Below are 26,392 nucleotides of genomic sequence, written 5' to 3' on the forward strand. Positions count from 1 at the left end.
GTCTGTCAATATTCTCCATCCAGAACTCCTCCAAAGGAAACGTTTAAACGTTTCTGTTTCACCTGGTTTCATTTCAGAAAAGATCTTCTTTAAGGAGCCTTTGGCTATCTGATTAAAAGATAAAATAAAGAAATCCTAACGTTGTTAACTTACATTTCTCAAGTTCCACAAATCAAAAAACTCTCTCCTGCTTCTTTACAGAACTCCAATCAGAAGCTTTCGCCTGTTTTAGCATAGATAATAAGTTTTTTAATTCGGACTAGTTTCGTAGCCCAATATTAATTTATTTTAGCGTCTTTTTTTTCGCGCTCCAAGCACCCGCTGGAGTTTGGCTGTGACTCCTAACTTTAAACACAGGTGTTTTTTCTCACAACAGTCCACAAAGTCGATGATGACTGACCGGTACTCCAGCTCATTCCCCTCAGCCCACGAGGTGAAGGTGTAGAGGGTGAAGAGAAATGGAGACAGGACGGTGGCCTGGAGGCCCCAGTGCTGCAGACTGCCACCTCTGACTGATAGCCTTGCAGCCACAGGGCTGTCAGTCAGAGAAAATCCTGACTTTGATTTTCTTATAGAAGTCAGGAGAAAAAGATTTCTCTTCCAGGGTCAAGTCATCCACGCCTCTGAAAGTTAACAATCTCACTCTTAACTAAATATAAAATTTGAGGTCTGATTAAACATGATAATAACATTTAAATAAATAAATACCAATTTTAATATCATAATACAGTACTTATTATTTATTAACCTGCTGATATAGCCAACAAACCGCATAGTTAGTCCAATGAAAAGCTCCTTTGAGGTGAAAACAGCGGTGGCTTTCAGAAGACATAAGTCTCCTTTCCTTGTAATGTCCTACTTGAGCTGCGATTGGACTCCTCTTTCGAACCAATTGTCCACTCATCCAACATTTTAAAACATCCATAACTCACTGACTGGTTAAAACGTAAAGATTTGCCATTATACTAACAAAGTATTTCAAGATAATAATTTAATATGTCGGTTCTTTGCTTTTGTACATAACAAACCACTAATTGTTTAAAAGTACAGAACTGTTTGGGTTATCCATAAGTACTGAACTTTGTTGAATCGAGCCACAAAACTACTGTAAATAGCAGTTTCAGCTGACGCTCTTATAAGTGGCGTAGTAGCACAGGCACACTCAGTAGGGTTAAACAAGTGCACCCTTTCCCAGGCTGTCGTTCTATTGGCTGGAAGGGTTGCTAGGCGACGATCCTCCTGCAATCCGCGAGAGAGCAGAAAAAATCCGCAAGCAGAGCCTACAGGTTTGTGAGCGCATATCAGACCCGAGCAGAGCGCGGTTTGTGCGCGAAGAGAAGAAGGCAAGCGAGAGGAGAAAATATCTGTGAAAGAAGCATTAAATCTGAGAGAAGAAACAAAGATTTCAGAGAGAAGAGAAAATATTTGAGAGAGAGCGCATGTTTTGAGTGTGAGCATTTTAAGTTTTGAGTGCAAGAAGATGAAATTCTTTTCTCAAATTGAAATTATGTGCTCTTGCTTTATGGCAGGATAATTCTCCCATACTATAGCAGCAGAACTATAGAGATAGCTCAGGATAACCTGAGCCACTCTAACTAGAAGCTTTATCAAAAAGGAAAGTTTTAAGCCTAGCCTTAAAAGTAGACAGGGTGTCTGCCTCACGGACTAAAACTGGTAGTTGGTTCCACAGGAGAGGAGCCTGAGAACTAAAAGATCTGCCTCCCATTCTACTTTTAGAAGTTCTAGGAACCACTAGTAAACCTGCAGATTGAGAGCGAAGTGCTCTGTTAGGAACATAAGGAACAATCAGATCTCTGATATCAGATGGAGCTTGGCCATTTAAGGCTTTATATGTGAGCCTGTAGTTTTTAACAGTTCTAGTGGCTCATTACAATAGTCCAGCCTGGTTTGCCTAGAAAGTCCATCAGGCAGCTGCAGCTGATATAAAATGCTGCTGCCCATGTTCTCACTAGAACTAAGAAAGTAGAGCACATCAGCCTGGTTCTGAAGTCCTTCCACTGGCTCCCTGTAGCTTGGAAAAAGGAAATCCTTCAGTTAGTCTATAAATCACTCAAAAGATCAGCACCTCAATCCATAACAGAGCTGTTGGCAGTGGATCAACCTTCCAGACCACTCAGGTCTTCTAGTTCCAGTCTGCTCTGTCCACCCAGAACTAGAACCTAACATGGAACAGCAGCATTTAGTTCCTATGATCCATTGATCTGGAAAAAATTCCCAGAAGACTGGAAAGGTGCTGAAAGCCTGAGTTCTTCGAAGTCAAAGTAAAAAAAAAAACGTTTGTGCCTTTGACTGTTAAAGTTAAACTGTTAACTGAGACTTTATTAGTTTTTATTTGCTTTTATTTTGCTTTTATTTTTCTTCTATTTTATTATTATTCTATTATTCTTTTAAAGCACTTTAATTGTCCATGTACTGGATTGTGCTATAGAAATAAACTTCACTTTGGTGAAGGACCAGAAACGTGACGGAAAACGTTAATGGAGAAGGTTAATTAAAATTAAAATGCAATTGCAAAAATAATTTGAAGATCAAAGATGAAAAAGAAAAAGGAAATCGAATAAGGAATTACCTTGTTGAATGTGTAATTTGGACAGATTTTTATTATCAGAATTAGGAATTGTGTTTTCATAATTCATTTTGAAATAGGATTTGAAAATATATTTTCAAATTATAGTATTCAATAATGGATTAATAAATGCGATTTAATATGTATCTTCAATTCAGTTTAAACTCTACAATTATAAATCACTGTTTAAAATGGATTCCAAATTACATGAAAAAAGCCATTTTTCTTTTTCTGTGATTCTCTTGATCCTCCATATTATATATGGATGACCAGTTCTACCATATCTAAGAGTAAATACAGAAATAAATAAATGCTCCAAAAATAAATAAGCATACAATTAATTTCCCCCAAAATACAATAAACAAATAAATGTAGGTATAAATCAAACTATACAGTGAGACATAAATATGTATATCTCTTTTAATTGGCTTCTTTATTTAATCGCCTTTGTAATAATTACCTTATTTATGCATACTTTATTTATTAATTACTTATATATTATATTATGCAAATGAGGAAGGGCTGCGTCATAGAAGGTCATTCTTTGGTTTTTCATAGGTAGCCATCTTTGTTGTGACTGTGGCTGTTGGCATGTAAATTCGACTGATGCAGTAAAATGCTAACCAAACAATGACCCTCTATGACACAGCCCTTCCTCATTTGCGTAATGAGGCAGAAATGCATACAGAAATGTAAAAATGACAGGCAGAAATAAATAGCATTGAAAAAAGTAAACAGGGTAAAAAAAAATACAAAGGAAGAATAAAACAGACAAAATATTATAACATGCACATAAATAAATACTTAAAAAATAAGTAATTAATGAATAAAGCTGAATATTATAACAGGCAATAAATAAATAAGGCAATTATTACAAAGCCGAATAAATAAAGAAGGTAATAAAAAATCACTGTATAATTTAATTTCTGTCAACATTTATTGAGCATTTAGTTATTTCTGTATTTATTTTTAAATATGGTAGAGCTCCATGTCATATTTCCAAAAATCATAAACTGGTTAAGGATATTGTTTTTTTTTATTGTTTTTTTTTCTTTTTACATTGAGAAAATCTTTTATCATGTTTTCCTCTCTAAAATAGCATAACAATTAAAACCACACATGTAGTAATAAGGAACAACCACTAGGGGGCGACAACGCAGAAATAATACACATATGATTTAATCTTCCAGCAGGGGGCGCAACGGGCTGCTTGTTTCGGAGCTCTTCGGGGTTCTTCGGCTGTGCTCGGTAGGTAACGGTCGATACATTCAAATGTTCGACCGGAGCTCCTCCACAGAGTGAAGCGAAGAAAGAAACGAACGACCGTAGCCGATAGACGGCGCGTGGAAGCGGAATGACGGTGCTGCAGGAACCTGTCCAGGTCGGTACACCGTGTTCCAGCGCTGTCATGACCGAACAGGGAAGAGTTGTGGAATATAGCTCAGTGGTTGTTTCAGTCCGCGCTCGGAGAGCTTCTCCTCGTACCAGGCCGCGGCTCAGACCCCGGCTTTCCTGCTTGTTTCAACTGTTTATGTCCACATAGTCCGGCTTCATCAGCTGTCCGTCACCATTCGGTCCAGGGTTAACCCCCAAACCCTCTCCATATCTACCGCTTCTGTGTGAACTGATACCGAGGATACAGGCAGTCCTCTTTAAACAATGCCTTATTAATATGTTTCTTGCGACCAATAAAGAAATCCGTGGATTTAAGTGGAACCTGTGAAATTTTCTAGCGTGGATTTCTGTTTATTTTAATTCGGCTTCTATTTTAATTTATTTCAAGTGTTTTTCTTTAAGAATACCGATAATGTTTAAAACGTATTGGTACCGAGAGCCTGTGGTTATAATAATCTTAATGTTCTAGGAGACTCGGACACCTTTCTTTAACTCCAGATTTAGAGCTGAATTTGAATGTTTGGTCAAATTTATGTCAGCCGAATACATCCACTGACTCTGTGTATTGTATAGATATAGCTATTATGATGATGTTAACCGCTTTTTGGATTTAATTTACAGCTCTTATTTTGAAACTGAACATTAGCCCGGTTTGCCTTGCAGAGCTAGCTAGTTAGCTCGCTCCTACCGGCTACTGGCCTCCTAATATCGGCTTCGGGTTTCAGATTTTTGCCCCCAGAGATATGTCACCAACCCGGTTCCGTTCTTCTGAGGCAGACCCCCCTGATTCGTCGGTCCAATCTGAGGCCGGGTTCTCCCCACTGGACCGAAATAGCAGGGAGCTGGTTAGCTGCAGCGGCTAACGTCGGCTAGCTGAATGTTAACACTGCTTTAGACAGGTGTTCTGGTGACAGAGCAGTCATTTATCTATCCTAGTGTTGATGCTGAAGAGATTGTTTATCCTTAAATCATCAGTTTATTCGGAATAAACAGCATTAGATCAGTGAAGCAGACTTTCTTTGTTATTTAGGGTCAAGGTCTGGAGACCCCAGGTGTGTTTAAATAAAATTATTTATGGGAAACACATAAACAATCTAAGCTTAATTAGAGTATATAAGATGTGAGTGAAACAGGACAAGTGATTCTACTGGTCAGGAGAACCACTGTTGTTGAGATGAGCAGGAAATGTGCTGCTGTTGATCTGTTAAGTCTGGAGGTGAATCATCTGCGGCACAGGAAGCTGCTGGGATCTGGTCAGAAACTGCTGGACTAACCTGGACTGGTTGTTTTTTATTTAGCAGAACATCGCTCTCTGGGCTGAAACCTGAAACTGTTAAGGAACCTTGTAGCAGTTTTAGATTTGGAAGGTCTCTGATGATAAATCGCAGTCTTTTTTTATTAACATTATTGCCCCCAGTGCTCTGAACAAGTGCTTCTTCAGCTTCAGTCCATGACAGCTGAATCCTCCAGAACTCACAGGTCCATTTGCGCTTCAGGTTCTTTCCATCTGCAGACTTGTATCACTTGGTTCTGGATTGCAGTGTATTTCTTTCTTCTGTTCATTTCCTAGGAGTTATGGCTGCATGATTGCTGATGATGTGTTTTTAACAGATGAGAGGTTATGAGGAGCCGTTTTATGAAGGATGTTCCTCAGAGAGCGTTTTAGAGCAGGAATGAGTTAACGTGAAGCTGCAATGTCATTTTAAGACAGAAAAGTATTTTTTATGTTTAATAATTAAATGTTTTTGGTTACAAATTGTCAACAGCAGTTTCTCCTGATCAGTCTGCTAATGTCCTTCTGGGCATGGACGGTCCTTTTGTGAATGGTTGGGGCGCTCATAAGAACAGCAATAAATAAACAATACATTTATTATCTCCATAAGGTAACGGTATGGCTGGCTTGGTTCCCTAACAGCATCAACTAATATCCCATGTGTTTGTATTGGAAAGGGATTTTTTTTTAAATGGATCGGTACATTAGCGTAACCTGACAACAGCCAGATGCATGTCTCGCTCCGCCTAGCTCCACTCACATACATCTGGGAACCCGCCATAGGAATTGCCTTTACTGAAGGCTGGGCCTTATCAAAACTCCTTGCATATGATTGGATAAGCCACTTGTCTGTCATCTTTATTGATGTGCTATTTCAACCACTCACACCGAAGCTAACCCGTGACGCTGTGAGAGGAGGAGCCATTTGGTAGATCAAGCTCTTGCCAAATCCGGTCGGGAGAGGGGCGAAAACATCGTTTCCACCAACAAAAGCCTTCAAAGCCGTTCTCTGATGTTCTTTTAATTAAACAATATCAGATAGATTGGACAACACAGAAGAAATAGCAGCATCAATGCTAACGCTTGCTTCCTCAATGCGAGCCGCCATTGTTGTTGGAATCTCACGGTCGCTTCTCCACTCCAGGACACACCCGCCCTGCGTCCTGATTGGACAGACCATAAATTCGGTTGGGGAAATCACTTTCAATGAGCGGGTTCCCAGATGTATGTGAGTGGAGCTAGGCGGAGCGAGACATGCAGCTGGCTGTTGTCAGGTTAACATTAGCGCTGCAAATAACAATTATTTTGCAAATCGATTAATCTGTCGATTATTTTTTTTGATGAATCAATTAATAATCAAATAGCACAAGGTTCTAAGGAAGATTTTTACAAAATTAAACTAGTTGAAATGAAAACTTTTCCACGTCTGGAGGTCTAGATAGAGCATATTGACAGATGAAAACTTTTTTTTAGCTTAAATGCAAAATGTTTATATATTTTTTTACAATTTTGATATGAATACTTCTCTAATTGGGTCACTCTATCAGCTAAAGGCATGTTTTACAGACTTGATTATTTCAATAATCGATAAATCATGATTAATCTGATGATTGTTTCAGCCCTATGGTACATCTGTAATATAAATCCATTCAGGCTTTTATTAGAAAAAACACTTTAAAAACAAAAAAGTAAACCCCCAGTTTTGGACACAGCAGTATATATTAATCATAACTTACATTTCAGATTGATGCAAAGGTAGTGCATTCCAGTCGTCACCTCTCCGCTGTAACTGTAGGGGTAACAAGAATCCAGTGACCCACCGACCTCAGGGAGCTAACAGGATGGCAGGGCTTCTGCTCACACTGATACCGAGGGGGCAAGGCACGGAGCGTTTAAAACCAAGGAAAATGATTTTAGAACCAATGGGATAAGAGACGGGGAGCCAGTGCATGACTTAATGAGGGTGTAAGGCTCATATTTTCAGAAACAGGTAAACATCAAGCTGCGCTGAAAACAAGAATCGGAAAGGTGAAATAACTTATGTTGTTTTCACTTTTACCCGATGTATTCCAGCATCCAGCTGCCATGCACGTGGGCATTGTCAGTTTCACTATAGCTCTGGTGAATTTCAATGGTGAAGTCCTCTGGAAATCTTCAATAATTGTTGTTGATTGCAGATGTGTCTAGTAGTTCCCATTGATTTAGCTTGGAAAGCGGGGAGAATGGCGCTAGGCTTACCGCACCGTGACGTCACTGCTGGAAGATGGCAGGAGGGAGGGGCTACTATATTTGGGCAAAAATGGCCGCTCCCAGACTCGGTGATCGCAACTAAAATCATTATTTTCAATTTTTTTACTGCGGCGTGGCATTAGTGTGGTTCTACTGAGGTGTTCTTGAGGATCAGGTTGCTCTAAACCCACTGATTTAAAAGCCTTTTTGATTAGCATTTCTTGGCTGTGCAATGTGGAATAGGGCTGCAACTAACGATTATTTAAAAAATTGATGAATCGGCCGATTATTTTTTTGATTAATCGATGAATCGGACAAAAAAGTATTTTTTATATTTTATACTCTTTATTCCAAAATAAACCTTTTAGACAGAACAAACAAGCACACAAGTACAGGTTGCTCATTAACTGTACTGGTGCTATATGAAAAATAAATGTTTGTGTTAAAACTACGCAAACTTACATGAGAAATGTAGCTTTACATCCACAAAATATAGGCTACTTTGTTTCATAAAGCGCAAAAAAAGACATTTTTGTTTTTAAAAGCCCCTAAGGGGTTCAAACAATAGGCCCCCCATTTCAACAAATTCATTTTTTTTAGACTAGAAGAGTTCTGCCTTTAAAGACAGGAAAGTATAGCAGTTAAAGTTGCTACTTGAGAAAATACTGAACCATAGAGATAAAAATAGCCCTGTGGTTCAAATTATTATAAATTGTATTTGGAATAAAAATGAGAGAACTAGGGGTGCTAAAAAAACACATCCTCCAAAGACAGATATTTACATGGGAATGTGGCAGATAATTAATTGACATATTACTGATCTTGCTGGATTTTATTCTGCTTTACTTCCATAAATTGCAGGATCTTATTTACTTTATTTTTGCCAGAAGATTTAAACTTTAAAAGTCTTGCCCTCATAATTTGCAAGTTAATTTATTTATAAAGAAAATATAAACGCTGCTTAAGCTAATTCAAATGAAATTAAAAGTAAAATAAGTAGCCAACCTTATCACTGTCTGTAACCTACTAACACGGTAAGGAAAGCATCAGATAAGCTACCTGAGAAACTAACATTACGTTTCCCCACTTTAAAACCAAACAAACATGGTGCATGTTATGACTTTTTTCGCTTTACAAAGCGCAGGCTATTTTAATTATTGTAATCAATTTGCGACGTCAATCCCGGTGCATGCACGCTTCATTTGCAGTCTGGACGCTGAGGTAAACATCCTGCGGCTCTGACTGCAGCGCTGAGAGGGACTCCTGCGGGAGAACGGGGTTGGGATGGGGGAGGCGCCCCACGGCAGAGTAGGAACGATACATGTTTTCACGTAAGAGTCTCCAGAAGCCGCCAGTGACACCGTAAAAAGTCGCCAGTTTTGTCGCTAGTCGCTTTTTTGAAAAATAGTCGCTGGAGGGGTCTGAAAAGTCGCTAAATATAGCGACAAAGTCGCTGAGTTGGCAACACAGCACCTGCGGCGCTGACTCGCTCTGACGTATTTTTTTTTCTTCCCCCGTTTCAGTCAAGTGGATGTGATGACGGCGGTGGCGGATGACGCATTAATCGCGCGACACAACTAATCGATGATGAAATTCGTTGCCCACGCTTTTAAAAGTCGATTTTTATCGATTCGTTGTTGCAGCCCTAATGTGGAATTAATTTTTTTTATTCTGGTGTCTCTCATCTTCCTGTTGCTAGCTCTCTGTGGTTCTGCTGAGGTTCTGTTTGGATCAGTTTGCCAGCCAATCAATAATGGCACCACTTTGGCCAACAAAACAGCTTTTTGTACCTTAGCACGGTGTCGCGGTGGATGGCTACGTTGACAGTGGATTTCAGAAAACCCAGTGCACCAGAACTAGTGATGACACCACCGCTGAGATCACCAGGTTTATGGAAGCTGGGTTCTGGGCCTTTCCGCTTTCCTCAAAACTCTAGCGCCTCGATTCAAATGAGATGCAGACATTACTTTAATCTGAATAGAGGGCTTTGGACCAGTGAGCAGCAGCCCTTATCCAGACGGATGCGTGATTCATGCATTGGACTAGTCCGCAGTCCTTGATCTACTGACTGGACGCCCTGTCCACCAAATTCCTTATATAATTTATATAGTTATTATTAGTCAGGTTTTCCTTCCACAAACTTTCTCTGAATATGCTTGGATGCTGCGCTCCGTGAATAGCCAGCTTTGTTTTCTAAGCTGTTTTAGCCTCTCCATCCTCGTTGTGGAAGGTGTCTAACGATATGTTTAGAATGACATTAAGTGTTTGGTGTAAAGAGACAGCGAGTAAAAACCTGCCCTGTAGAATATTATGATCAGATACAACTCAGTTGAGAGGAGAGGGGCAGATAATCCAATCCATCTAAACACTGGTTCTGATCAGATCACTGGGGTCGGGGCAAACTGAGGTGCACGTGGAGGGATGAAGAAAAGCAGAGAGACCCGAACTTGGATTAATCTCCTCCTGATCCCTCATCCTGTCAGGTAGAAACTGCAGAGCCTGGAGCCTGACTATGGGAAGCAATGAGGCCTTAATCGCTCTTAGAACCAGATGCTGGTCCAGGTCTAGGTGCTCTGAATAATAAATGTTTTTGCAAACGTACGTTATGTTTAGTTTATTTTGATTGTGAGCTTTTTTTTTTCTTTAATCATAAAATTCTTCAGTCTGATCACCTGATTTTGCGCCCATAAAGACAGCTACTGACAGTCCTCTGGCGTCTGTACGGTCAGAAGCCTTTCCCGTAAATATGGGGACTATGTGAGGCTGCGTTAAAGAGTCACCCTGTCAGAATGTGCAGATTTACACACATCTTTGCTCATATTTGGACTGTCGGTTGAGTGTTCTTATAAAAACAGATTGTTTTTAAGAAATATCAGCGACTGGATCTCATTATTAGGGGTGTAAATAATAATGGTTTTTAATCAATGCATCGACACGTCTGCAAGGGTATCCATTTATGTTTTTTTTTTTTTTTTTTTCCTCCGGTCTATTTTTATCCATTTGCTCCTGGACGTAATTCTGACTCCCATGCTGCGGTGGCGCTAAAGCTGTTTTGTCCTCCTTCCTCGCTTCCTTTAGCCACTACCCTCTTTCAGCTTGCAGTATTTTTTGATGCAAGGCCTTTCAGAATCTATAACACAGAGTGTATTATGAAATTTAGGCAGGATCGGGATGAGTCGGTAATAAAGATGACACACAGAACACACACTGAGTCTGCTAGAGTAAAATGTGTCATTTTTTTCCGCCACAAAACACAGCAAAGCAAGGACATCAATCAAGGCACGGTGCTGAAAACAAATTATATTCTCTCAATACAATTTATATTGTCCCCCTACTGTGACACAAGGATCGGAGGGCCGGTCGATCCCAGCAGGGCAGAAACCCGCGCAGCTATGCATCCGTACGCAACCCTAGCAGACCCTGCCAGTGCAAACCGCCATCCGTCATTTATGCCAAACTTCAAAGGAAAATCTTTCACCCAATCAGAAAAAGTGACCGCTCCCTCTCACGTCTGGAGCGCATGATTACAGAAAAGTAAATATAGTACAGGCACCTCCCGAACCCACCCAGGGCTTGTGGATAGCCGAAACCAAAAAGAAACCAAAAACGTTATTACATCATGGTCAGAGCATGGCACCGAGAGCTCGTGAGTACAAAAACTAATTATATCATGCTCTCAAGGAAACAGAAACTTAGACAATGAGTGTGTTTAGTTAATAAGAGTGCTTCGTTTGTGATACAAAATTATTATTTTTCATTGAATGATGTTTTCATAGGCCTAGGGGGAGTAGGCCTAGGTGTTGTTTTCTCAAATAAAATGCATGACGATATTACAACTTTCATTGATATATTTCAAATTTAAAACATTGTCTTGCCTGTAAGGGCAAAAGAAAATTTACAACGGATCGTATCGTGGTGTATTCTTGAGTATCGAAAATAATCTAATCGTTAGGTCAGGAAATTGATACTGAATCGAATCGCCATGATGGGTGTGATTTAAACCCCTACTCATCAGAAGGTCTGGCCTTTTTTTGCTACATATAAAGTGTCCTTCAACTCCACCCTACTGTCTGGTTGAACAGGGTTGTTTTAATAAAGGCAAAAAGAAGAGGTGTGATTGATTTTCACACTAACAGAAGAAAAAATCTGGGAAGGTCATGGTGGGCAGCTTGTCTGCCTTCTTCAGTCTCATGGTTCTACAGAGTTCCTGTCTGTAAACCTGGATCTACATGACGCAGCACGGCGACAGGTTGGGGATCCTAGAAACCGGATCTTCTGCTGGCTCTGCAGGATTAATGAGAACTAGAGGGAGACAGTTTAAGCTGTTAACCATTCCATCTGTAGGACGCATGTGATGCATCCAAGTTTACAGCCTCATGCTTCCCCAGTAAAGCCGGGCATACTGTGTGCGTCTTTTTAATTTTCTTTCAATCGTTGCACGCAGCTACAGCTCACACGGTACGATGAAACCTCAAGGTTTCTACTCGGACTCTCGGATGCCAAACGAGTAGAAGAGGAATATGAAGCTCACTAATGTTAAACGTGCTGCTTTGGCAGTTTGTGCGATTTTGTACTGAAAGCCCTAAAAAGAAAAGGCAACGACATATTTGGACAAAGACATGACGAGCAAACGTGGCTACTATGGTCTGTCAATTTTACAGAAAGATCTCCATTGGAACACTTTTAAAAGGTGAATTGAATAAAAAGTAAATCATGATATCAGCAAACAGAAATCGTCTCATCATCCAGACCAATCGATAAATAACCTAGTATCAGGAGGAAAGTGGTGATTTCTTAACCTGACTCCGCCAGATGGATTTGCTCCGCATATCCATCTGGAAACCTTCCGTTGAAGTAATTTTGGGAAGGGGCGAAAATACTGGTTAGCTGATTGGCCTATGTTGGTGATAGACGGGCCAAATAAACCAATCAGATCAACGAAGCATATGACGTACTAACAGAGCGACGACGAAAACACAACCACAAGCCAGGCTACTCTTGCCGAAACCAGTCGGGAGAAGAGCAAAAACATCTTTTCCTCTGAGAAAAGCCTCCAGAGCAGTGTTTTGCTCTTCTTTCAGTGAAGAAATACTCTGTAATTCCGATAAAACGTGCTCGATAGCCACGCTAACGCTAGTTTCATCGGCTGAAGCCGCCATGTTCTTTAGACTGAACGGTCGCGCTTCTCGTTGCGTCACACCTCAACCCACCTCAAAGCCAACGCTGATTGGACGTTCATTTGGTGAACGGCTCCAAATTTTCTTTAACGGAGAGTCTCTAGACTGATCTGCGAGTGAAACCTTGAAAGCTCGCGAGATCAGGATGGTCTCACGAGGCTAGTGATTTCCACCCCCACTGTGGGAAACGTCCTTTCAGTGGCGTCAGAGATTCATTTGGCTTTCTGGTCCAGCCCTACCTGCCCTCTGAGAGTGGGAATATGTGTAGGGCTGGGTATTGTTCAAAAATTTTCGATACCGGTTCCTGAACGATACTTTTTTCGATACCAGTTTTATAATATCAATTCGAAGAAAAAGAAAATTACACAACATAAAAAAGTACAAATCTTGAGTTTTATTTTAAGCTCTGATTTTTCCATTTACATTTTTCCTCTTACATAAAAAAAAAAAAAAAAAAATCAGTGTCTAATATTCACTGTAACATTGTGAGGACCGTTTTACTTAGCAGTTTACCATGTCTGACAAACAAGCCCGTTGAATGGGATCCTACTGACAGCGCACCGCTGGTATGTGGGGGTCTGAGCGGCTCCGACAAAGAATATTGGAAGGCTGATATGGATGAACTGACTGCAGTGATTAAGTTTTCAGGTGGATTTTCCCACTTAAAAACAGAATAAAACTACTTTATTCCCACTGATCACAGCAAATATAGCTGCAAGGCAAATAAAGGATAGAGTAGCTCCGCCCAACGCGCATCAGAGCCACTTTTGCACCGCGCAGCCAGAGCAGCAAAGCAGCTTCAGCCGCGCGTCAGAAGCTGGAACAAGCATCAAAAAAGGAAGCAGCAGACGTGATTTTGCTTCTCCTGCTGCGTCCAGTTTGAAATTGCAGCATTATTACAGCATTACTCCGCTCTGGCTTTGCTCTGCCCACGGGCTGCTGAGAGGAGGATGGTTGCGCCGGCTGCGGTCCGCTCTTCTTGCAGTCAAACACCGAGCAACTTTCTGCTCTTAAATTGTTTCCGTGCTCGATGTATTGCATTGCACACTATTAGCATCAGTCTTAATAAAGTGAAGCCGCACTTTTGACCTGGGGGGCATTTTAAAGGGGTTCCGCGACGCTCACAACCAGTTCACAACAGAAACACATGAACCCTGGCTGTAGGCGTGACCACCTGTGTATTTTTCCTGGATGACGCAATCACGTTAAGTGTTCCAGCCAATCACCGAAACTTGGTACCGAAAGACGAGGCATGTTTCGATACTCTGTAGAACCGAAGCATTTCGGTCGGTACCATAAAAGAACCGAAGTTCGGTACCCAGCCCTAAATATGTGGTAAAATCAGTCTAGTAACTAGAGTAGGACATCGTTCTAATGTGAACTTGGATTTGGGTTCCTATCGAATCTTTTAGGTATAAGAAGCAAAATCGATGGGAACTACTAGACACATCTGTAATCAACAACAATTAATGAAGATTTCCAGAGGACTTCACCATTGAAATTCACCAGAGCTATAGTGAAACTGACAATGCCCACGTGCATGGCAGCTGGATGCTGGAAACAGTTATTTCACCTTTCTGATTCCTGATCCTCCACGGATGGGTTTGTCGTTGGATTGCCAACTTACCGAGGGAGGATTTGCCATCGAACTGCCAGAAAAAAAACACGTCATTAATCCGTTACTCTCTGCTTTGCATAGTGCTGGCGTTTCAGGTAGGCGACTGGGAATGCGGCATCACAGACGGATGGTTGTACACACATTGAGTCTTCTTCGCTCATATTGTGCAACTTCTGTTTCTGGTTGGTGGACTGGGCATAAAAACTAGGAATCCAGAAATTTAAAAAAAGTTAACCATTTTGGGAGAATTGAAAGTCTAGAATTGATTCTGATCTGCTATCAATGCCCAACCCTACTAGTCACTGACTCGGTCTGCCTGCAGTAACAAAGCAAAGCGCTGCTTGCTTTATCTTTTAGGTTTTTATTTCATTTGAATATTTGGATTTCAATCTTGTTTTTCTTCAGTGCTTTTTAAAACCCTCACTTGTCATAGAATCAGTACCTTTTTTTAAAGTGGTTCCCACATAAAACTCCTTGTTTTACGATATATTGCAGCTTTGAGAATTGACCGATACTATATCAGCATGAATTATACATACATTTATTTCTTATTTGGTTATATGGAATAATAGAAAAGGTGTTATAAACTGAGAAAAAAGGTCAACAACAAAGGTATGAGAACAACTGACCCATGTCATAACCAATGGAAGTAATTAAAATTGTTTTTTTGTTCATGATTAAAGGGATACATTCCCTTTGAGGTAGTTTAAAGTGTGTTTTTCGTACAAAACTAAAGGGATAAATGTGTTTTGCGGCCATTACTGATAGAATGTTAATGTTTATTCTGTTCTGTTGTTCCTGACTGCTGTTCTGGTTCTGTTCAGGCTGCGGTGTGGCAGGCTCTCAACCACTATGCCTACCTGGATGCTGTTTTCCTCGCTGAGAGACTCTACGCTGAAGGTTAGACCTGTCTTTCTGTTGGCCTGTTTTTTATTTTTTCTCTCTGTCTGCATTAGTTCACCCGTCTGCCTGTTTTCCCGTCTCTTTCTCAGTGCGTTCAGAGGAGGCCCTCTACCTGTTGGCTACGTGTTATTACCGCTCTGGGAAACCTTACAAAGCTTACAGACTACTGAAGGCTCACAGCTGCTCCACGCCGCAGGTTCGATTCCTGCTGGCTAAGTGCTGCGTGGAGCTCAGCAAGTAAGAAAACACTCAGGTTTTGTTTTTATGGTGGAGAAGGAAACGGGAGAAGCTGATGTCTCTCCTCCGTCTGTCTGTCTCTCAGGCTCGCTGAGGGGGAGCAGGTTCTGATCGGGGGGGTCCTGAACAAACAGAAGAGTCAGGATGACATCATCACGGAGTTTGGGGACTCCGCCTCCTTCACGCTGTCGTTACTGGGACACATTTACTGGTAAGCCGCGGGTTTCTCCGGCCTGTTGCCGGTCGCTGAGGCGCTGCAGCTGCTGACTTCTGTCCCGTCTTTCCGAGCAGTAAGACCGACCGCGCCACTAAAGGTGCTGAGTGCTTCCAGAAAAGTTTAACCCTCAACCCGTTCCTCTGGTCCCCGTTCCAGAACCTCTGTCACCTAGGTAACGTAAACACACCCTCTCACACACGATTATTCCCTGAAACCCCCCCTGGCTGTGTGACTATAGAAAATATTGTGGATTTTACTCCAGGAGAGAAGCCGGATCCAGATCAAGTGTTCAGGTTGTCAAATTTGCAGAATTCTTCTTCAGCCCCGCCCCCTCCACACATAAGCCCCGCCCAGAACCCATCCCATCGCCTTGACACTGCACTGATGGAAACGCCGCAGGACACGCTGGTACCTAAAACACTTTGATTAGCTGATAGGTTGGTCGCCTGAGGTTCAGAGGTCGGGTTACTGGTTTCCTCACTCTGTTCTTTCCTTTCAGGAGTTGAATCGTCTTAATCTAGAGTCTTCGGGAAAGCTGACGACCGATTTATCAGTTTCATACATCGATTCCTCTCTCATCTCCCCGGACTCTGGCTCGCTATTGGGTAACACAGTTTCCATGGCGTCAGCTGGCACTCTGCTCTCTAAACAGAACAAACCCAAGAGCGGGCGAAGTTTACTGGGGGGGCCTGCAGCCCTCAGCCCCCTGACGCCCAGGTGAGTCCTTTACCCTTTTACAATCAAGGAATCTCTCATCTTATCCTCTGACTTGAGGATCTGTCTTTTCTTGGCAGTTTTGGTATCCTGCCCCTGGAGCCCAGCCCAGGAGACCCCACATATCTCCAGAATTATTCAGCTACAATGGAAACGCAAACAACAGCTTCCAATAAAAAGGTAGGCCCTCATCTGATGCCGCAATGGGTCCTCTTTATGAGCCGACGTTTATCATTTCCTTTAGAAATAAAGACAGAAAACAGGAGATAATCTACCTGTGGGAACAGCTTCCATCTCACCTGGAATTATGGAGCGTTCGAACAAAAACCGGCTTGTGCGTTTACTCTCAGACACATGAAAAGATAGAAGAACATTGGCCACCATATTCTTCCTGTTGAATTGACTTTATGCAGTTGGAACGCATTTTAATGTGCTGAATAAAGACGTTCCCTGAATTTTTTTTTTTTAGGAAAAATGCCGTTTATTAACTCTTAAATGTATTGTTTTTTTATTGTAAAACTGATTTGATAGTGATATATGCATTACTCAAGATCAGGGTGATTATTAAGCTGATCCTTGTGGGAAATTTGTCCCTGTGATAGCAGTGATAGCCACGCCAGTTTAGGGACTGACTGCAGTTCTGAAAGTTATGGAAGGATCTTATGAATTCTTAACCAAAGGTGAACCTCAGTTCAAGGACCAATCAATTACATTTTAGTGATGACCTGCATCATAATCTGGATGCAGGAATTGTTTTTAAAGGATTCTTTAACATTTTTTGGCGGAACATGCACTTCCCCCCCTTAAACCACCAGGTGGCAGCAGTGTCTATTAACAGCTTCAGCAGTCCAGAAGTATCATAAAACAAAACAGGTGAGCCTGCTGGATCAGCTGATCATACAAGAAAGCAGAGTGAATGAGGGAGAGGGCAGAATAAACACCAGAGACCGCAGCCACATGCCTTATTTAAAAACTTATTAAAGGATTTTAAAGAAATTATTCACCTGATGCAGAGGAACAATCCATTAGCTCCATTAAATTTAGTAGTTAGAATTTTAGCTATAGGGCAAACTTGGCTGTTAAAACCCCTGTCACACCTTGACAAGTTAGACCAGCGTATACCCGTCGTACGAAAAATCTGGCAAAAATGCTGGTGTGCGTTGGATAAGTTATGGTTACATAAGTTATGAGCAGGCTGAAGTACGCTGGCACACGTTGACATACGGCGGGAAATGTTGAGCCAGCATATGCTATACGTGAGGCATAAGTTACAGGTAAGTTATCTGATCGTTGACGTACGTTAAGTGTAAGTTACTCATAAGTCGTGCCGTCAGGCTTATCCAAAACCTCTGAGTAACTTCTCCAGACTGCACCCCCATCATAGGGTGAGCGTGATGGATCCTCCCTGCGTTCACGCCCACGACCATAAAAATTCCTAGCTCCGATGATGCAGAATCCGCTGCCACAGCAAACGTTCTTTCTTTCTTTTTTCTTTTTCTTTATTCTGTTTTTTTTTTTGTTTTTCAATCAAAGAAATCTTTTTATGCAGGCTGGGCACATCGCTGCCTCCCTCAGGACTCTGGCCTATGACCGTTCATGGGCCTTACGCTGCCGTGCGTTATTCATCAGTTAGGCTGGTGTTGGACATAAGTTCTGGACCCATTATAAATATTCTATATATACGCCCAAAATTTAAAAAAAACTGCCTGCGTATGCCTGCGTTTTAGAAGATTCTGGAACATCGGGCATACGCCGGCTAAATAGGCCAGGTGTGACAGGGCCGTCAGGTTTTCCCATTTCAGGCTTCTGCGGTTTTGGACGAGCTTTGAGACTTGACTTCTTAAAATGCTTAAAGACTAATCATCCCAGTTGGTCAAAACGCCTGTAGATGCACATCTACCATAGACTTCCCTAGGGCTGCAACAACAAATCGATAAAAATCGACTTTTAAAAGCGTTGGCAACGAATTTCATCATCGATTAGTTGTGTCGCGCGATTAATGCGTCATCCGCCGCCGTCGTGATTGCCGTGGGGCGCCTCCCCCATCCCAACCCTGCTCCCGCAGGAGTCCCTCTCAGCGCTGCAGTCAGAGGATGTTTACCTCAGCGTCCAGACTGCAAATGAAGCGCGCATGCGCCGGGATTGACGGCGCAAATTGATCACAATAATTAAAATAGCCTGCGCTTTGTAAAGCGAAAAAAGTCGTAACATGCAACTTTTGTAAAAACAAATTAACATGGCGTGGACCCGCCACTGTTATGATGCAGCACCTGAAAAGGAAACACGTTGGAGCCGTCGAAGGCAGAGAAGAAAGCTGATCAGCAGGATGAGCGGCCATGTTTGTTTGGTTTTAAAGTGGGGAAACGTAACGTTAGTTTCTCAGGTAGCTCATCTGATGCTTTCCTTATCTTGTTAGTAGGTTACAGACAGTGATAAGGTTGGCTACTTATTTTACTTTTAATTTCATTTTGAATTAGCTTAAGCAGCGTTTACATTTACTTTATAAATAAATCAACTTGCAAATTATGAGGGCAAGGCTTTTAAAGTTTAAATCTTCTGGCAAAGATAAAGTAAAGAAGATCCTGCAATTTATGGAAGTAAAGCAGAATAAAATCCAGCAAGATCAGTAATATGTCAATTAATTATCTGCCACATTCCCATGTAAATATCTGTCTTTGGAGGATGTGTTTTTTAGCACCCCTAGTTCTCTCATTTTTATTCCAAATACAATTTATAATTTGAACCACAGGGCTATTTTTATCTCTATGGTTCAGTATTTTCTCAAGTAGCAACTTTAACTGCTATACTTTCCTGTCTTAAAAGGCAGTACTCTTCTAGTCTAAAAAAACCTCATTTGTTGAAATGGGGGGGGGCCTATTGTTTGAACCCCTTAGGGGCTTTTAAAAACAAAAATTTCTTTTTTTGCGCTTTATGAAACAAAGTAGCCTATATTTTGTGGATGTACAGCTAAATTTCTCATGTAAGTTTGCGTAGTTTTATCACAAACATTTATTTTTCATATTGCACCAGTACAGTTAATGAGCAACCTGTACTTGTGTGCTTGTTTGTTCTGTCTAAAAGGCTTATTTTGGAATAAAGAGGTTAATATGAAAAATATTTTGTGTCCGATTCATCGATTAATCGAAAAAATAATCGTCCGATTCATCGATTTTTAAAATAATCGTTAGTTGCAGCCTTAGACTTCCCATTTAAACCAGATGCAGCTGATGCTCAGAACGTGTTTGATCTGATCACAATGTTAAGCTCTAGTTTAGAAGAAGCTCAGTATAGAAATGGCTGCTTGGTTAGGATCCAGGTGAGGACCTCCTGTTTGCTGCTGAGACCAGGGTGGCCTGAGGAGCAGCAACAGGAAGCGTTTGACCGTCCAGTTGGTCCCGACCTCACCTGTCTGTCTCTCTCTGGTTAGGCCGTCTCCAGGATCAGTCAGTCCAAGTCTGTCTTCAGTCAGAGCGGGAACAGCAGAGATGTTCTCCCCATCCCCTTCAACCAATCACAGACCTCAGCACCTCATACCAGGTAACTGGCAACCAGCACTGTGTGATACGTAGATGAATTCATTAGGGAACTCTACCTGTTCTCATGCCGTTTATCTTTACTTGTTTTTAATTGTTTGTATCAGAAAAGAAAAAAACTAAAGTTTTTGGTTTAGATGAATAAAAATGCAGCAGGAAGTTCTGACCCACTCGTCCGTCTGTCTCTCAGTGGTTCTCCTCAGGTTCTTAGTCCCAGTATGTCTGGTCCTCCTAATGTTCAGCCCAGAAGAAGTTCCAGACTGTTTACCAGCGCCAGCTCCACTGCCAAGGTACCAGACTCCCGCCCGCTCCATAAATCCATTAGCTAAATGTTCTGTTCGCCGTCCGGCTCAGCAGAACAATCCTGGTTCTGTTTCTGCAGGAGAACAGTAAGAAGCTAAAGATGAAGTTTCCTACGAAGATCCCCAACCGGAAAACCAAATGTAAAACTGCAAAGACGGCGAACAGCAGCAACCTGAACGACAGTCTGGACATCCTGAGACTGGATCCCAGTTTGAACCTTCCAGACACCAGGATTCCCCAGTACCAGCGGGCCGCTGCAGGTACCGCCGGTTCAACTGCGGATATTTCTTATCAGTTTATAAAACAAACAGGAATAAAGGACAGGACACCTGAAAAAAGAATGGTAACATGTACGGTGTGTGTTTGCATTCAGACAGTGTGATGGCGTTGCTACGGGAACTGGGGCGGGGCTACCAGGCGCTGTGCTCCTACAGCTGCAGAGAGGCCATCAACATCATGACGGCTCTTCCTCCTCAGCATTACAACACGGGCTGGGTGCTCACGCACGTTGGCCGGGCCTACTTCGAGCTGGCCGAGTACATGCAGGTGTGTGGCGCCGACCCAAAGCGGTCGACTCTGTTCTGCCTTTGTCGGTTTGATCGTCACAGTGCCGTCCGTTGCAGGCGGAGCGGCTGTTCAGCGAGGTGCGAAGGATCGAGTCATACCGAGTAGAAGGCATGGAGATGTACTCCACCACGCTGTGGCACCTGCAGAAGGACGTGGCCCTGTCGGCGCTGGCCAAAGACCTGACGGACATGGACAAGAACTGCCCAGAGGTGAGAACACAGCTGGATGTTTAGCAGAGCGGGACTCAGGTGAGCAGGCTGGGGTCTAACTGATGCGTCTCTACAGGCCTGGTGCGTCGCAGGAAACTGTTTCAGCTTGCAGAGAGAGCACGACATCGCCATCAAGTTCTTCCAGAGAGCCATCCAGGTGAGCAGCTGCCATTGCCATGGTTACCCGCATTCAAGTGAATTTCTAGGCAGCTGAATGATCAGAGGTCATCACTGGTCATACCTTACCTCTGGTAATAGCTCAGGTGGGCGGAGCCTGCAGCCCTGAGCGTGTTCTGGCCCCCTCCGCTCCTCTGCGTCACCTCGCATGGAAAACTGAGAAAGAAGCTGCAGATGTTGCTGCTCTGCAGGGAGGAGGCGGCTTCAGATGATTCTGATCCATAGTTCTGCCTCTCTGTTCTTAGGTGGACCCAGGTTTCGCTTACGCCTACACTCTGCTGGGTCACGAGTTCGTTCTGACCGAGGAGTTGGACCGAGCTCTGGCCTGCTTCAGGAACGCCATCAGAGTGAACAACCGACACTACAACGCCTGGTACGAAAAGGAATCCGTCATGGTTTGAAACGTACAGACTGCGTACCTGCTAACATGTGGGTGGGATGTGTGTGCTCAGGTACGGACTCGGAATGATTTACTATAAACAGGAGAAGTTCAACTTGGCAGAAATCCACTTCAAGAAAGCTCTGAGCATCAACCCTCAGAGCTCCGTGCTGCTCTGCCACATCGGAGTGGTGCGTATGTTGGCTTCAGCTCTGCGTGTGCGTGTGCCTCTGCGCTAACTCGCTGCTGGTGTGTTTAGGTGCAGCACGCTCTGAAGAAGTCCGACGCTGCCTTAGAGACCCTGAACAGAGCCATCTGCATCGACCCCAAAAACCCTCTCTGCAAGTTCCACAGAGCCTCCATCCTGTTTGCCAACGATAAATACAAGGTAACCTGCACCTGATCTGCCAACCCAGAGACGGTACTGATCCGATTTTCATCTCTGAGACGCCTAATGAGAACTCTCTGTTCGCAGGCGGCCCTTCAGGAGTTGGAGGAGTTGAAGCAGATCGTTCCCAAAGAGTCTTTGGTTTACTTCCTCATAGGGAAGGTAGGAGTCTGTTCTGCTCCACCTGCTGCCTCTGAGCTCTCAGGAACAGCTTATTGGAGCAGTGACAATTAAACAAGGTCATACATGGCAAGAAATGAAAAATTTAAATAAGTTATTTTTTTCTAAAAATAAGTGCATTTTGTCTTGAATTGAGGTTAGTGAGACACTTTGAAAAAGCAACTAGACAATTTCCATTTAAAATAAGAAAAACAATTGCATCGTCTTAAGTGCATATTATCTTATTATCTTAATTGTCAAATCATCTTGTTAACCATCTTAATCCCCAGTTTCCTCCTCTAAATAAAAAATGGATGACGGAGGAGACTCATCCACGACCTCCGACACTAAACTCTCCTCCTCTTGCATGTTTCCGCTGTCCATAGCGTTCCTTGACAGCGTCGTTTCTAAGTCACCAATTTAGTGCTACTTGGTCCCAATGGAATTTCTCATTGGGAAACTACTAGCACTGAGTTGCTAACTGGTTAGCAAGATGCTTCGGACAAACGGGCCACAACCAAACTTGCTTGTTAACCTTGTGCCACAACAATCCCGCCCTCTTGATTAACAACCAATCACATTCACTTTATTCACTCATGTAAAATTGAGCACCAGAGAATTCGGAATTGCGACGGTTGGAACAGCCGTTTCCCTACGTCGCTAAAGCATACGGTGAACTGACCTTAAATATTTTATTCGTACAAAGCTAAAAGGATAAAGGCAAATCTGAAGTCTTGAACATGAGTATTGACTATAGGTATGCTGGTCTGACAGAACACCGAGCATACACTGTACGATATTTTCTAGTGATCCAAGATATTGGGATTTTGGCCGATATCCGATATGCCGATATTTTAAAACTCATGTAGCCGATAACCGATATCGATACCGATGTTAAAGCTGGACAAAAATAAGTAGTCATTGAAAATAGCAGTTTTGTTATCCATTTCTGACACTTTGAAAAATAATATACTCAAATATATTTTCATATGCTGATATCAAATAGATTTTTAAAAACGCAGTATCGATCTATTTTACTTTCAAAATCTCGTGAAATTTCATCGTTCTGTTACAAACTCTCGTGATATTTTGCAAATTCTTGTGAGATTTTGTTAGTAAAATAGATCGATACCGCGTCAATATATCAACATATGGATAATATGGAAATATGGATAATATGGATAAATATGGAAACATTTGGTGAATTTCGGGGGATTTCGTAGCATAACGATGACATATAGCAATATTTCATTAGTGAAAGAGATTGATATGGTGTTTTTAAATGGCAATATATCAGCATATGAAGATATTGGGATATTTTAATGGATCAATATTTTTTCCCTCGTCTTTAGAAGTTTTTAAGTCTGTAAAAAAGAAGTTTTTGAGGAAGAAGAAGAAGTAGTATTAGTTTTTTTTTAGACTTTAGAAACTCAGAAGCTGATCAAATATCGGGTTAAATATCGGTGGGGTGGCCGATGTCCGATTTTCAGTTTTAAGGCCGATACCGATAGGGGGCCGATTATATCGTGCATCCCTAATATTTTCAATCGTCGTATGCAGCTGCAGCTCACACTGTGCGGCCCGACGCTCTGATGCGATCTACCTGCTTTCACTGTACGTCTAAAAACCAGGTGGGACTCAGCTCCGCAGTGAGATGGCGCTACTCGGACTCGTCTATCCTGAAGCCAAACGAGTAGCAGAGGAACATGAAGCTCACTAGAGTGAAACGTGCTGCCTTGGCAATTTGTGCAACTTTGTGCTGAAAGCCCTAAAAAGAAAAGGCGACGAAATATTTGGACAAAGACATGGCTGAGCAAACGTGACTACTACGGTCTGTCAATTTTACAGAAAGATCTCCATTGGAGCTGAATTTCAAACATGTTTGATTTTCTACTGACCTCACGATTCCTGATCAGGAGGTGGTCGTGAGAGGCTGATCGCCCCTCGTTACCCCCCCTCTACACTACATGACGCACAATCAGGCTGAAAGTCGGCCCGATCAAAAATTTCTCATACAACTGGAAAATCGTCCTGAAAAGACAGAAAAATCTAGATTTTTTTCAGTGTCCAATTATTTTACAGTTTTTTGGACCTTATCCATCAGAAATGTGACCCATCCAGTTGCGGTTCTGATATGTGTTCGCAAAACCGCTGGTCCACTTCTTTTAGTGTTTTATCAGCTAATATGGATCAGAAATGGGAAATGCTTGTTTCCTGCACTGGGCAGGACTGGAGCTCAGTTCTTTAATTGGTAAAATGTAAAAAGTTTCTGTTCTCAAAGAATTTTCTTCCTGTTTTTGCCACTGAAAACAAGTTGATCAAACCTTTAATAATCTGTTCAAGAAGGGTCTGAATCATGAAAACTGTTATTTTACTTTGTAAAGAACCTTGTTGTGACTCTTCTTCTTTCAAACAGGTGTATAAGAAGCTGGGTCAGACCCACTTGGCTCTGATGAACTTCAGCTGGGCCATGGACCTGGACCCTAAAGGAGCCAATAATCAGATTAAAGAAGCCATCGATAAGAGATACCTGCCTGAAGACGAAGGTACAGCCTCCTCCACTTCTCACTCTCTCCCCTCTCTCTCACCCGTCTCTATCTCACCCATCTCACCCATGTCTCTGCAGTGGCCGAGGTGGAGGACAGTCAGGACAGCAGCTTCATGACGGACGCTGACGACACGCAGCTCCACACGCCAGAGAGCGACGATGTTCTTTAACCCCGCCCCCCCCCCCCCTGTTTCCCCCCCGTCTCCTCTCTACCATGTTTCTAGACAACATGCCCACAGATAAATTTATGTTTAGCTCCACCCTCCCCCCCCTCCTCCTCCCGAATCCTCTGACTGGCTGAAACAGACTGCTGCTGACCTGAAGCCCCACCCCTTAACCCTGTGACATCACAGCTGGGTTTTTTTTTTTAACTGTTCTTTTTAACGTCCTGGAAATAAACAAATAAAACATGTAAACACTGCTCACTCCTTCATGCCTTCTCTGTTCCGATGTAAACGCGCCTGAAAGCTGCAGAGGTGGCATGTTTACAGAAACATGTGACCACAAGAGGGCGCTGTTGGGCACTTTAGTAAAATCCAGTGAAGGAATCTTATTTAACTCATTGCTTGCTGAGTTGGAAGCCAGGGGCTGCGTCCTGCGAAGGCAGGATTCATCTGCCGATTACGTCATAGCGCGGCGCCGAGACCTGTTGGAAGACTCCTGCTCATTGGGCGACAGATGTAGCCGCCTTTTTGCTCATTTGGGTGGACGGGTCCGGTGTATCCCGCGTATTCTGTGATTCATTGCGAGTCCAAGCAAGCCGCTGTAGCTACCAGATCTGCTCGGGCCCTGTGCAAGCTAGTGACGTCACGCTACATGATTGGCTGAACGTTGCCACATGATGTAAAACATAGTGGTTGCCCGGGCAACGATAATAACATCGCACAGCGTCCGTATGCAGAGTCTGTAGTATCTGTAACAAAACGGAAAAATATCCATTTATGGTGAACAAGATAGCTGTTAGACCATGAAATACCGGGGGAGAGCCTGGTAGCGCTGTGGCTAGCTGTGCTTAATAGCCAACAGGTTAGCCTATTTTAGCTCGCTCAGTTAGCCAAAATAAGCTTCACTACTTTTAAATTCGTGTCAACAGCTGTTAATTTTTTATAAGTAGAATACTTGTTTTATTTTTTTCTAAAATCTCTATGAAAGTCATTTTTAAGATGTCCTATTTGTCCTTCCCTGCCCTCAGATCTTCATAAAAGAAATAAAAATAAGCTGAGACTTTTTTTTTTTTTTGTCATCTTGGTAAATGGCAGAGCTCAGTCTTAGAACGCAGCATTTTCCTTCAAGACTGACAATGATTGTTTTCTACTTTCGGCTACTTTAAATCACCAATGAAATGTAAAATAATAGCAAATATAGCTAATAATATCTTGAGACCCCAACAGAGATTTGATCCTTAAGAAATGGGTTCAATACAGTTTGTCCGAGTGGAGTTGCCATATGTTGACGTCATAGAGGGCAGGGCCCTGATCATATCTGGTACCTACACAGGCTTCTCTGCTCAGAGGAAAAATATAAATGGTGCCAAACTGTGGTGAATATTTTAAGTGCAGTTTAATATAAGTGTATGAATAGTTCTGTATGAAAATAGTTTTAAATGGTTATTGAGTCAGATATGTGGCGTGTAATGTTTGGTTTATTGAAATATTTTATCTGTCACTTTGAAAATGTGTTTTGCTGACATTTAAGAATAGATTCAAATATCTGCAGTGTGGGGACTATAAATATGATATTCGCCATGACTGTACTGCTGCTGAAGCTCCTCCAAAATGT

General features: G+C 42.3%; 1 protein-coding gene across 1 annotated transcript; it reads left to right on the forward strand.

Moving 5' to 3' along the window:
* Positions 1–3,811: 3,811 nt before the first annotated feature.
* Positions 3,812–25,024, forward strand: cdc27 (cell division cycle 27). The gene is made up of 20 exons (XM_038282233.1): positions 3,812–3,968; positions 15,104–15,179; positions 15,272–15,419; positions 15,505–15,630; positions 15,711–15,808; positions 15,899–16,044; positions 16,136–16,353; positions 16,431–16,530; positions 19,778–19,887; positions 20,074–20,173; positions 20,266–20,446; positions 20,560–20,732; positions 20,810–20,962; positions 21,039–21,119; positions 21,385–21,512; positions 21,592–21,709; positions 21,778–21,906; positions 21,994–22,068; positions 24,482–24,611; positions 24,692–25,024. Exons 1-20 carry the CDS (start codon positions 3,942–3,944, stop codon positions 24,781–24,783), a joined length of 2,409 nt encoding a protein of 802 aa, XP_038138161.1. The 5' UTR covers positions 3,812–3,941; the 3' UTR covers positions 24,784–25,024.
* Positions 25,025–26,392: the final 1,368 nt, after the last annotated feature.

Source organism: Cyprinodon tularosa, unplaced genomic scaffold (assembly GCF_016077235.1).
Source record: "Cyprinodon tularosa strain WSP-4 unplaced genomic scaffold, ASM1607723v1 ctg104, whole genome shotgun sequence".
NCBI lineage: Eukaryota > Metazoa > Chordata > Actinopteri > Cyprinodontiformes > Cyprinodontidae > Cyprinodon > Cyprinodon tularosa.